Source organism: Rhododendron vialii, chromosome 1a, assembly GCF_030253575.1.
Source record: "Rhododendron vialii isolate Sample 1 chromosome 1a, ASM3025357v1".
In the NCBI taxonomy this organism is placed as follows: domain Eukaryota; kingdom Viridiplantae; phylum Streptophyta; class Magnoliopsida; order Ericales; family Ericaceae; genus Rhododendron; species Rhododendron vialii.
In genome coordinates, this window is record NC_080557.1 from 39,450,563 (window position 1) to 39,462,762 (window position 12,200).

At 35.9% G+C, this 12,200-nt stretch overlaps 1 protein-coding gene across 1 annotated transcript; it reads left to right on the forward strand.

Annotated features, from left to right (window-relative positions):
* Positions 1-10,453: 10,453 nt before the first annotated feature.
* Positions 10,454-11,551, forward strand: LOC131331008 (stress-response A/B barrel domain-containing protein At5g22580). Its single transcript, XM_058364839.1, has 2 exons — positions 10,454-10,775; positions 11,091-11,551. Exons 1-2 carry the CDS (start codon positions 10,657-10,659, stop codon positions 11,308-11,310), a joined length of 339 nt encoding a protein of 112 aa, XP_058220822.1. The 5' UTR covers positions 10,454-10,656; the 3' UTR covers positions 11,311-11,551.
* The last annotated feature ends 649 nt before the right edge of the window (positions 11,552-12,200 follow it).

Genomic DNA, 12,200 nt, shown 5'->3' on the forward strand with positions numbered 1-12,200 from the left:
AAATATAAAACAAAATTGAATAAAAACAAAAATAATAAACCAATTGGCTAGCCAAAAAAATCCCTTAATCCAGACTTGTCCACCGAACAAGCTAAATAATTAACTAAATGCTTTATATAACATTTGCTAACAGTGGAGAGGGATGTCACCATTGCTGCTATGAGTACATACATTGTTTTGATCGCCTAACAAATTTATTGCGGAAAACTTCATAAATGGTACTACATCAAGTTGGGAACCCATCTTGGGTTCATATCCCGTGTACGTATGTCCTTGGGACCCATCTAGGATCCTAAAAAAAGATATGAGTCTTAGCTTTGGAGAGTGCTACGGAAATCGACGAGGCACACCGACGGCCGCGTGGGGCTTATTCCGGCCACCGAACGGCTGATCCGAACTTTTCAAAAATTCTAAAAAAAACCAAGTGGGCAACGCGAGAATCAATGGCATCCGATGTGTGTAGGTGCTTGATTCAAACACCCTATTTTTTCGTATAGGGTATTTAGATCGAGCACCTATACACATCGAATGTCGTTGATGCTCACGCAAACCCACTAGGTTTTTTTTTTAAAAACTTTTTTGAACTGCTTGAATAAGCCATTTTATGGCCGAAGTTGGCCCCGCACGGCCGTCGGTGGCTTCCGTTGGTATGCCTCATCGGTTTCTTTAGCATTAGCGCTTAGCTTTGCCGCTTGGGGGAGTTCTTGATACAAATTCGGAGACGTACAGTGGAGTTTTCGTTTTCTTTTTGACCTTTCAAAATGCTACTGGGTCTTGGCTCCAGAGCCAACACTTGAAAACTGTAGCCATATCCTTTATAGCGTGCTGTCCTGGTTCTCGGCTACTCTACACGCCCAGATTTGCTTACTGTATTTCAGAGGGAGCAGAGCAGACATGATAATGCCAGTCTTCTGCACGTATAGCGCTCCGTCACTTTCGCCCGCCAGTGAATATTGTCCCTTTACATCACGGTAGAGGAACCTACCGAACATATGTCGCGACCGCAGCTTAAGTTTCATCACATGTGGAATGTGTTCGCGTATGTTTAGCCCCAATAAGAGGGCTAAGGCCCCCACGTAGTTCCAGTTTTTTTTAAATTTAGTATAAATATTAGGTGTTTTTTTTTTTTTTTGTAGGTTAAGAGAACTTAGATATCTTGTTTTGTATTAGGTGTGCAGACACTAAAATTTCGGCATGATTTAATCGCCGTCCGATCAATTGGGATAAATTGTCTTCATTACTTAAAGTCAAGATTGGTCAAAGCACTCGAATAAATATTGGACCCAACAAATTTCTATAGCTCAATCCATTTGAGATACAGTGAAGACTAAAATAAGTTGGGCTAAATTAATTAGCCTAACAGATTAAAGAGTTGGGCAAGCTTGATTGGCCAAATGGGTTAAGGTATACAAGCCCAAAAGTGTAGACCCACTTCAAATAAATCCTAAAAAAAGAGTCAAATAATAAATATATTATTTCTTTTTTAAATTAAAATCATTCCCTAATAAGAAGTATAAAAAGAAGGGTTAGTGAAACACCCTCTTACATAGGAAATGAAATAGGATCAAGATCAAATCAAATCAAATCAAATTAAGTCAATCAATCAAGTCAATCAAATTAAATCAAACCAATCAAAGATCTTATTATAAAATCTTCCCATACTTAGTTCTTCTGTCCTGGAGCTTATAAATAGAGGCTCATATAAGGGAGAGAACACACATTTTTGCTTGGCATTCTTCAGAGCTCTCAAGCACTCTTCAAGAACTCAAGTATTCCTCAACATCCTGTAGAGAATCATCAAATGCCAAAAACCGTGTCAATTTCTTTGCAAGTCCACCACATCAAATCGTTCAGTAACTCAAATCACTCAACAAACCAAAACATTTTGAGATTTTAAGGATCAAACTCCAAAGTTCAAGTCATCTTCAAACTTTGTTCTTCGGTTCATTCAACTTGAAGATTCAAAGAAAGTTACTGTTCGGGCGATTATTCAAGCCGTTAAAACGCTAGTAATTCTGGGGATTGAACCAGAGGATTTTTTCTTTTCTTATTGGCAAAATCTAAAATCAGCCTTATAGGCTGACTATAAAGATTCCGTGGTGCTTTTCACGCGCTTAAAAGGGAAGTGAGGACAGTCATTTACTGCAATCTCAATGCAAACATGCAACGTTTCTCTCCCCTCTGCCGAAGTGATGGCTGTTGGGAAGGGAATTGACAAAATTAACCCTACCACCATTTTCCCCAGTCTAAAGTGGGCCTTCACCCCTTCACTCCAAAAAATGATTTTCATATATTTTTCTGATAATTCTAACACCACACCCAAATATATAATCAGTCAAACATCCACACTTATAATAGGAGTGGGTCCCATTCACGCTGAGTATGTAGTATATGTGGGCTCCACCCCTATTATGAGTATGGTTGTTTAAGTGTTTGTGTGTTTAGGTGTAATGGTAGAATAATTATTTTTTCTGATGTCTTTCGGTTCCCCAAGCTCCCTCACCAAATTTGCCACATTTGTTTATCTACTGTGTTTTCTTAAATGTTTATCAAATTCATGCAAAATTTTGAGAATTAATTATTCATTTAATAAATAAAAATATAAAGTTATTCATGTAAGAGATGGATTTTTAATATTTTTAATGTCTTTAGCATTGTTTTATATGATTTTCCTGAACCTTATAGAATTTTTTCATCGAGACATCAACCCAAACAATTAATCCTATCTAGTTTAACAATAAGAAATAAAAAGCACTGAACCCAATTATACCCACCGTCTTCAATAACTATTATTAGATCGAAGAAAAGAATAAAAAAACACAGGGCTTGTTCGGTTGAATTTTGAGGGAGGTTTTTTGAAATAATCAATGAAGAGAGATAGAACGAAATTTTTTATTAGAGACTCTGCGCACCAGACTATTCCGAAAAAAACTGAATATTTGAGTTTTTCTTGGATATTTTAAAAAAACCTTGAGTAAAATTCATACTCCACTTTTTTATTCTTCCGATTTGTCTCGTGTGTCGAGACAAATCAATAAACCACAAAAATTTGATGCAAAACTAATAAATGCAAAAAAAAAGAAAATTGAATAAGAACACCAAAAAGCACAAAAAACTAAGGAGTACAATACCTAACTATTGAAAAATTGGATCAACTACTTTCAATTATCCAAATGTAACAAATTTTTTACGAGGCCACTTAGAAAATAATTTAAAACTTATGAACTGATCGAATTATTATCGGGGATCCCCAACGTTACCCCACAAAGCAAGAAGTACGTAATCTGGCCTAGTGTCCTAAAAAAAATTACTCCCTTCGTCCATTTTTAAGTGTTCTGCTTCGTAACTCCAACTTATTAAAAAAACATCATCTTTATGCCTTTCATATCAATTTTTTCCTCCACTTTCCCTACTTACTCATCATCATTATACTTTTACTCACTAACTTTTCAAAATGGAATCTACTTTTAGGGACAAAATAGACAATGCACCAATTTTTACTCACTAACTTTACAAAATGGACATTTATTAAGGGACATTCCAAAATGAAATACTGGACTCTAAAAAAGGGACAGAGCGAGTACAACTTGCCTTCTTGTTTTGTCCTCATCCAATTTTTTTTTCCGCATTTGTTAGTTTTAAGTCAAGTTTTTGTAGATTATTGATTCGTCTCGAGAAGAAAATTTTCAAATTTTACAAAATTTAGCCCCAAATGCCCTTCTTTTGGACTAAATCTTAGATATTTCCAAAAAAAAGAGAGGATATAAGTCATATTTTTATTTTTCGATTTTCCTCATCGAGACAAATCAAATTCACAAAAGTTTGACGCAAAATTTTAAAATACGATTTTTTTTTTGAATAAGGGTGTTTCCACTAATAAATAAGTTTTGAGAAAAAAATTGTAGCAATCAAGTTGTTAGATTTTTTTGGTAATGAATAACTTATTGACAAATGTCAAGTTATTTCTTGTAGTGAATAAATTGTAGATGAGTTTGTGAGTAAAATTACTGCAGTGTGATCGAGATGATAAAATACCAAAATTTGTTGATTATTATGAACGAGATGGAAAAAACGTTTAATTTTTTTTTTTTGCTGGTTGAAACATAGTCGGTACAAAAGAGTAGAAGAAAAAATCCCAAAAAGTAAAAACATTACGGGGGCGTGAATTCCCAAGTGCACAGGCCAAAAAATAGTCATGGATTTCTAAGGGTAAAATAGGCATTCAGTAAAAGTGCTAGGGACCTCTGACATTTGAAACTAGAAGTACAGTCAACAAAGTAAAAACATGACATGTGAAAAAGGCATCGTCAGCCTAATGGGCGGATGGTAAATGGACCGTTTCTTATTTAAAGAGCATTTATTAGATAATTGTACCCCTTTCAATTCAAAATCAATAAAAAATATTATTTTGTGCATCTTTTTCGTCTTCTTTATTGCAAGACTCGAATTTGTGTGTTGCAAGGTGTTAATTCACTGAGTTCATTTTGAGTCCCAAAGCCCAACTCCTCTCTTTGCACACGGTTTCCATTCAGTTTTTTCTTAAATTATTATTTTTATTTCTCTTCATTGGTCTCTCTATTCATTACCTAGAAAATCTCTCTTAAAGCCCAAACCAACAAACTATTAGATTTTCGAACTTTGAAATTTCACAATTTTGTTGTTCATAATTCAGCCCTCGTGTTCGTAAAATCCTGACTCTGTCGCATAGCCCGTAACGAGGGGCTACAGAGAAGACTTAAGCCCGAGCTTTCTCCAACTAAGTCCAAGTTTGCAAGCAGTGAAACAACCTCTCATTGGTCCCTCGGTTGTTATTGTTTCAACTTTCAACTTTCAACTTTATAAGAGGATTTAACATTTTAACCATAGAGTATTTTCAGTTGATCATATTTGACGTGAGATTGGGCTTTACATCCCGTTGGGGACTATTTCTGGCTTTTGAATAGAACAATCGGTAAAGAAAACACTATTATGGTAGGCAATTATGGCCGCGTTTCGCTAAGATTTTCTAAAAATTTTATTTATTAAATACTTTTTGTTTGCTTTATAAGACAAATCATTCTCTCATAATATATTATTTTTAATTCAAAAAATAAATAGTTATTTTAGTTAGTAAAACACACCTTAATTCTAAAAACCCAGGGGCTCTATAATTCTTTAGAGAAAGAGATATAGACAGCATCGGCCATGAGCAAAGGCACCTAAAGCCTCCAAAGTCCCAAAAATTTTGCTAAAGAGAAGCAGATGCAGAATGAAAATTGTTTATTATTTAAGAAATAGATATTTAGTTTTATTATTTTGGTTATTAATTATTTATGAATATTCCGCTTTGAGTGTCATTTGTTTTGGCAAATTTTCTTTTATTATCTAGTATTGAGATTTGAGATCAAATCTTTTGATTTTGGTAATATTGAGTTCACCAGGATTCAGTTTTCTGTTTTGCTGATTCCTTTTCGGTATTAGGTTTTTAGTATAAAATAAGTTGTAGGGTGACATTAAAATAGAGTTGTTTTTGAATGAATTAATGAAAATTGAGAGTTTTTCTCATTATTGTGTGTTCGAAGAGAGAGTACCTCTAATTTATACTTATTGTGATTGTCCTTGTTGCGCATTCATCTTTTTCGACACGCCTCCCTGCATCAGTTGGTATCAAAGCCGGGGAGAATGATGCAGATTAGATTTTAGATAAATAGTAATTTCTTAGTATTTTATTTTACAGTTTTAGTTTTAGTATTTTGTTAGGAATCTTATAATTTAGGATTGTTAACATAGAATTATTTAGTTTTTTAATTTAGGTTGAGTCAGTTTCCTATTTTATATTTTCTTGTTTTACAAGAATTAGGGTTGCTTTCTAATATTTTTATTCCTTTTTTAATTCTACGGTGGCTATGCTTAGCCTTCCAACCTCGCCTTCAAATAAGGTTAAGAAAAACCCCAAGCGTAGGGCTAGGTCGTCAGTAGCATAATAATCGGAAAGTCCGGGATCGTACCCACAGAGAATTCGCTAGATAGCTTAATCGGATTGAAGGTTTTAAATGGCAGAATGCAGCGTTCAAGACGGCCAACTTGGTGATGCTTTGAAACGGAGAAAAGTGCCAAGGTAAAAGACTAGAAAAATGCTTAATAAACTAAAAGAGGCAAGTCTAGGGATCATCTAACCATTGACTTAAGCCGTTACCGGTTCTCGATTACAACTCAGGCGAGAGTCACGACCGCGTGCTCACGCCCGGAGAATTTAGCTTTAATGACTTCATTTAACGAAAGATGTGATTAAACGGAGACGAACCAACTTGTTTTTAATATTTGTTGAACACATAGGAGGCCACGAGCCCTCGGTAAGCTTTTTGCCAAGACCGCTTGGCTAAACATTTTACCAAGGAGTTAACACCCCTTGTTTAGACCAAAGATGCAAGTTAAGCTCTATTCCGAAATTCATGATTTTAAGCTTGAGGACTTGAGAACCAAGTAACCACCTAAGTACTCGGGAAAGATTACCCCGAGACTTGGCCTATCGACTACTCACACATAGCTAAGGCATAAAAGAAAGCATAAAAATGAGACATGATTTTTAACCGATAAAAACGAAAACAAACTTGATATTATAAAGGATCCAAGTCGTACGAACAACTTTAATTAACGAGAAATTAACAAACGAGAACAAACTTACTTGAGTTCTATGGAAATTACTCTTGAAAAGCTTAAAAGAACATTAATGGAGGAAAAACTAAAGTTAATAATGTGCTAGCTACCAAGAGAGAGAGATGAAGCCCCTATTTATACACAATGGGTTTCTCTCTCATCAAATATCTAAGAAACATACTATTAAAGGCAAGTATTCCATAAATGAAAAGTCCAAAAAGTAACAAAATATCTGGCCGAGAGCTTCCCGTATCGATACAGATTATGCAAAGTATCGATACCACATCGCTAAGCTGAAGAGACCAATTTCCCCATAACGCTCCCGTATCGATACGGTTTATGGCCGTATCGATACGGAACTCTCTGCCTGCCCAATCAACCAACGCGTATCGATACGGCCCTTAATCCGTATTGATACGCGGAGCTTATCTTCATAAAGGAAAGCTTGCCTCCAGAACTTGACACCCGACGACCACTGGCTTGCTCGACGCTTCTCGCCTTCGTTCTTTGGTCACTTTGGCACAAGTTCCACCGGGCGATGATACTTAAACTAACTTGGGGGTTGGCTTTGCAATCAAAATACGTCTTTTAAGAGCGTTTTGCCTGAAATACTTAACAAACTACCTTACGAGCAATATTGAATAAAAGCGACAAATAATAACTAAAAACACTTCTAACTAACGGACTTAAGCACCACGATCAAGCAATCTTAGGTGCTTATCAGGCTACTACTATATAATAAGATTGCAGTCATTAGGGCTAGGAAGTTGTTTTTTGAATTAAAGAAAAATTGAGAGTTTCTCATTATCGTGTGTTCAAAGAGGGAGTACTTCTAGTTCATACATATTTGTGTTTATGTTTCAAAGAGAAAATCTTTAACATAAGCAAATTTGTGATCTCTTCTTGCAAATAGTTTCGTAAAAAGAGGTTGCGCTGCATCAGTTGGTATTAAAGCTCGCCTTCGTCTAGTTCAACCTCGGTTTCTGAAAGAGGAGGAGGTGTCGGATGATGTTTCTATCTCCAAACCTTTGGCTGGTAATCATCAGACGAGGGGGAGGACAATGGTGAATGAAGTTACCATTGAATAGCCATTCACATCAAATATTATTCCAGATCCAATTGTGAATTGGAGTAAACCGTCAGTTTTTGATGAAGAATCGGTGGAGAATATTACAAAAGAAAAAAATCAGAAAATATTGAAAAAAAAAGTTGTTACCATGCTTGAAGGTGGTGAGAATTGGTTGGGGTAATCAATTTGAAGATTCTTTTTGGGAATATACTGAATCTGTTGTGAAGAAGAATATTTGGATTGCGTACTTAGAGCAAGTTGTGACAAACAATTTTGCTTTTATTTTTCAAGACTCTTCTTTACAGTTTGGGTTCAGAAAAATTAATTTGAGGTACAAGCTTGATGCAGACAAGGTTCGACGTATTCAACTGTATAAACTCGAGGATGAGTTTCTTCAAGACGGGGAGAATGATGCAGAATAAAAATTGTTTATTACTTAAGAAATAGATATTTAATTTTATTATTTTGGTTATTAATTATTTCTGAATATTCCGCTTTGAGTGCCATTTGTTTTGGCAAGTTTTCTTTTATTATCTAGTATTGAGATTTGAGATCAAATCTTTTGATTTTGGTAATATTGAGTTCACCAGGATTTAGCTTCCTGTTTTGCTGATTCCTTTTCAGTCTTAAGTTTTTAGTATGAAATACAAAAATACTACTTGCACAACCGTTGTGTTGGTTGTGTGCGTAATTCTGACCGTCCAGATGTATTTAGGTGGTCTAGATTTTAAACAAACTCTTCCAAGAAAAAGTCTAACTTTTATGGGAAAGAGTTTGAGTGAATCGTGACCATTTATTACAACAATGGACGGCTAGAGATTGGTTGTGTGTTTTGTTTTACACAACCATTGTGTGTGTAGCACTTTTGTATAAAATAAGTTGTAGGGTGACATTAAAATAGAGTTATTTTTGAATGAATTAATGAAAATTGAAAGTTTTTCTCATTATTGTGTGTTCGAAGAGGGAGTAACTCTAGTTCATACTTATTTGGAATTGTCTTTTTTGCGCATTCATCTTTTTCGACACGCCTCCCTGCATCAAAAGCCCCTAAAAGTTGTGCATTATTTGTTAAAGTATTGGTCGAATAAAATGATTAATCATATTGGGCCCATTAATTAAGAGAAAATTAACTATATGAGCATAATTAGTATTTTGTCACCTAAAATGCAAAAGATGTGTTTGGTTTACCATTTTTTTTAAAATTATATGTGATGTTATTTTAACTTGTTGAATACTGATTCGGGGAAAAAAACATCCGATCTTCACTAGCGAAGGGTCCAATTGAAATCAGTTACACGCGAGTAATAGTCAAACTCATATCAAAGGCTTCATGACTTTCCTACTTATTACTAATACTAGTCCTAATGGTATTGTCAAACTCAATTGCACAAGAATGCTAGGGCTTTAGTTGTACGGTTTATATCCTTAGTCATATACTAATCCTGTAAAATACTTCGTGCTCTCAGCCCCAATTTTCGTATTATGCTTGCGTTCTCAATCTTCGCTTTCGCAAATTTTAGTAGTTTGAGATGTGATTCAAAGACAATTTCACGATCGCACTCGCGCTCTTGCTCATACACCCGTACGCGAATTACGTCAATTAGGTTATACCTCAAATCTTACTTTTTTTCAGTTTTTATTTTAGTGTTCCTAGGAAAAGGAAAAAAACAAACAAAAAAGGCTCACCGACTCTGTAATTTTCCTCATGGTTTCTTCGTTGAGAGAGAAATATCAACCAATGAAGATTCCTTAAAGATATGTGATGATGGAATGTCCTTCCATATAACTTCAAAAGCATAAAGTCAGGAGGAGCACATGGGCAACACAGAGGGGAAAAATCCAGCAATTAGAAAGAGAAAAGTTCCCTCCCATTCATTCCACACTTTAACAAGAGGGGTCTTTTTTTCTTTCTTTTTTTTTGATCCGAAAAAGAGGGGTCTTTGATGCAATGAAAGTGCCCTTGATCTGATCAAAAAAAAAAAGTGCCCTTGGAAATAAGGGCAGACAACATGGCTAAGACAAGGACCCCATACGTGTGAAATGAGAAAAAAGGTCCAACGCAACAGGACAGTGGGGTCAGTTCAAAAAAATAATATGAAATTATTTGCTGGTCTTAGGCATCGGGATCAGAGGATGCTGCTGAGCAGTTGATCCAGCCGTTTATCTTAGTACGGATGACTTGGATCGAATCTGAATACATATAAATCTAAATCGTCCATTGCTCGGTTAAGATTTGAGCCGTCGATTGTTGAGATGAACGACTGGATCGACTGCTCTGCATAACTTTGCAGGCTGCTGTTTCATGGCATCCCGCCACGTGAAGACTCAACATCTTTATCTACTACATAATTCTGTGGGCCTCCGTACTAAGTGTATAAACTCTATGAAAGTGTGACACTTAGTATGAAGGCCCATGAAAATATGTGATGAATTAAATGTGTTGGGACATGCATGGAAGTGCTATAAGACCACTGAATAATTACTCGGGTTTGGACAGGTTCAGGCCCGTGTGGTGGGCCGATGAATTGGTAGACTCGTGGGCCTCAGTCCTAGTGCTGTTGTACCTATTGTAGCCATTCGAAATATTGGGTGTTTCTACTTGCCGACAAGTTATGGACGTACTACAATTTTTTGATTTTATCTTTATTTAAATTTTTTTTTTTTGCATTTGTTAGTCTTTTCGTCTAGACGAATACATATAAACTTGCCGCAAAATTAATAAATTCAAAAAAAATAAATAAATAAGGATAAAATCAAAAAGTTGTTGGCCGGTGGAAACATCTCTTATATATTTGCAGATTTTTGTCTAGTAAAAGTTGGGACTGGTGACAACATGGTACACACAGAGTTCGAAAATGGGAACTGTACAATTTGACATGCAAATAATGGAAGTGAAATAGTAAATGGTTATAAATTAGGGGATTTGGTGAGGGAGTTGGGGAGGAGTGAGAATGGAAGAGTTCAAGCACTTGGTGGTGGCAAAGTTCAAGGAAGGAGTGGTGGTGGAAGAGCTTTTGAAAGGGATGGAGAAGATGGTTTCTGAAGTTGATGAGGTCAAGGCCTTTGAGTGGTAAGTATCTCTAATTTGGGAGGGAGGGCTTTAGTTTTTATTTACTGTATTTTATTTGAATAAATAGATCTAATGGAATTTGGACTTCCCCTACTCATCCTTGTTTCAATTTAGTCTAAATTATTGAATCTCTTCTTCAAAAGGGTTCTTTTTTCCATGATAATCATTTCTAGTGGACATTTTAAACTTCCATCTCCTTTAAACATTTTTTTTCGATAACCGGATTTCCGGACCAGCACTAAAGCTACTTCCAAACAAGCCTTAAGCACATACCCATTCCATCTAAGGGATGAGATTACGTACCTTTGTGAACAGGGGACAGGACATTGAAAGCCATGAGATGCTAACCCAAGGCTTCACCCATGCTTTCTTGATGACCTTCAAAAGCAAGGAAGACTTCACTGCTTTTCTTGGCCACCCAAAACATCTGGAATTCTCAGGCACATTTTCAACCGTGATTGACAAGATTGTGGTGCTTGATTTCCCTTCTGTTCTTCTCAAGCCAGCAGCTGTTCTTCTCAAGCCACCTGCTTAATATCCAGGATTTCTACTCAAAACTATGTTATATAGGTTCCCAATTAATGTTATCTTAAATGTGTGTGTGTGTGAGAGACTTATTTTAAGGTAAGTTGGAAGTGTTTTCTTGCATAATTATAGTCTGATCTGTACTGATGGTGCTATGAAGGTGAGTGGCTATATAACCATGAATAAGCTTTGTATCAAAGTCTTTTTATCCATTATGCAATGAATGAGAATCTGTTGAGGGGTTGATGTTATGACTCGAACCCGAAAAGCCGGGACAAAAAGCTTGTTATCGCTCCGGTTCACCACCTCTGGGCTCTGGCTCAGCAAAAACCTGGTTGATGTTACTTTTTCCTCTTTCTTCTCTCTTTCCATATTTGCATTGTAGATCTCGATGAAATGCTTAATTGGTTTTTAAATCATGGTAATCGGATAGTATGGATACCAATAAATATGTGACGAAATACAAAATAACCAAGGACTGAATTTATTAATTAGGTTCCAATCAGTGTGTACAGAACCCAATTTCAATTTGCTTTTGTGTTTCGATCCCATTTTTATTGGAATCCAATTAACAAAACCACAGTTAGAAGTTTTGACGAGATCTACAATGTGAACGAAACCGAATGTTGTTCGGCATGCTGTAAAATAACCATTTTCACCCGTTCAATTTCCTCCTTCCACTGCCAACAAGCTCAGTCCTTAATTTGTTGATGTTATTGCCTATCAAAAAAAAAAAAAAAATTGTTGATGTTATTGGAGGAGTTATGTTATTGTTTGAAGAGGCTGGATGATTTGGTTACTTGATGTAGTATATCGTACTTAGTTTCTACAACTCCCTTCAGTGAGGGGCCGTGCCTCGCCTTGCGTTTCATCGTCTAGGCTCCTGGGCACCTTAGAGCG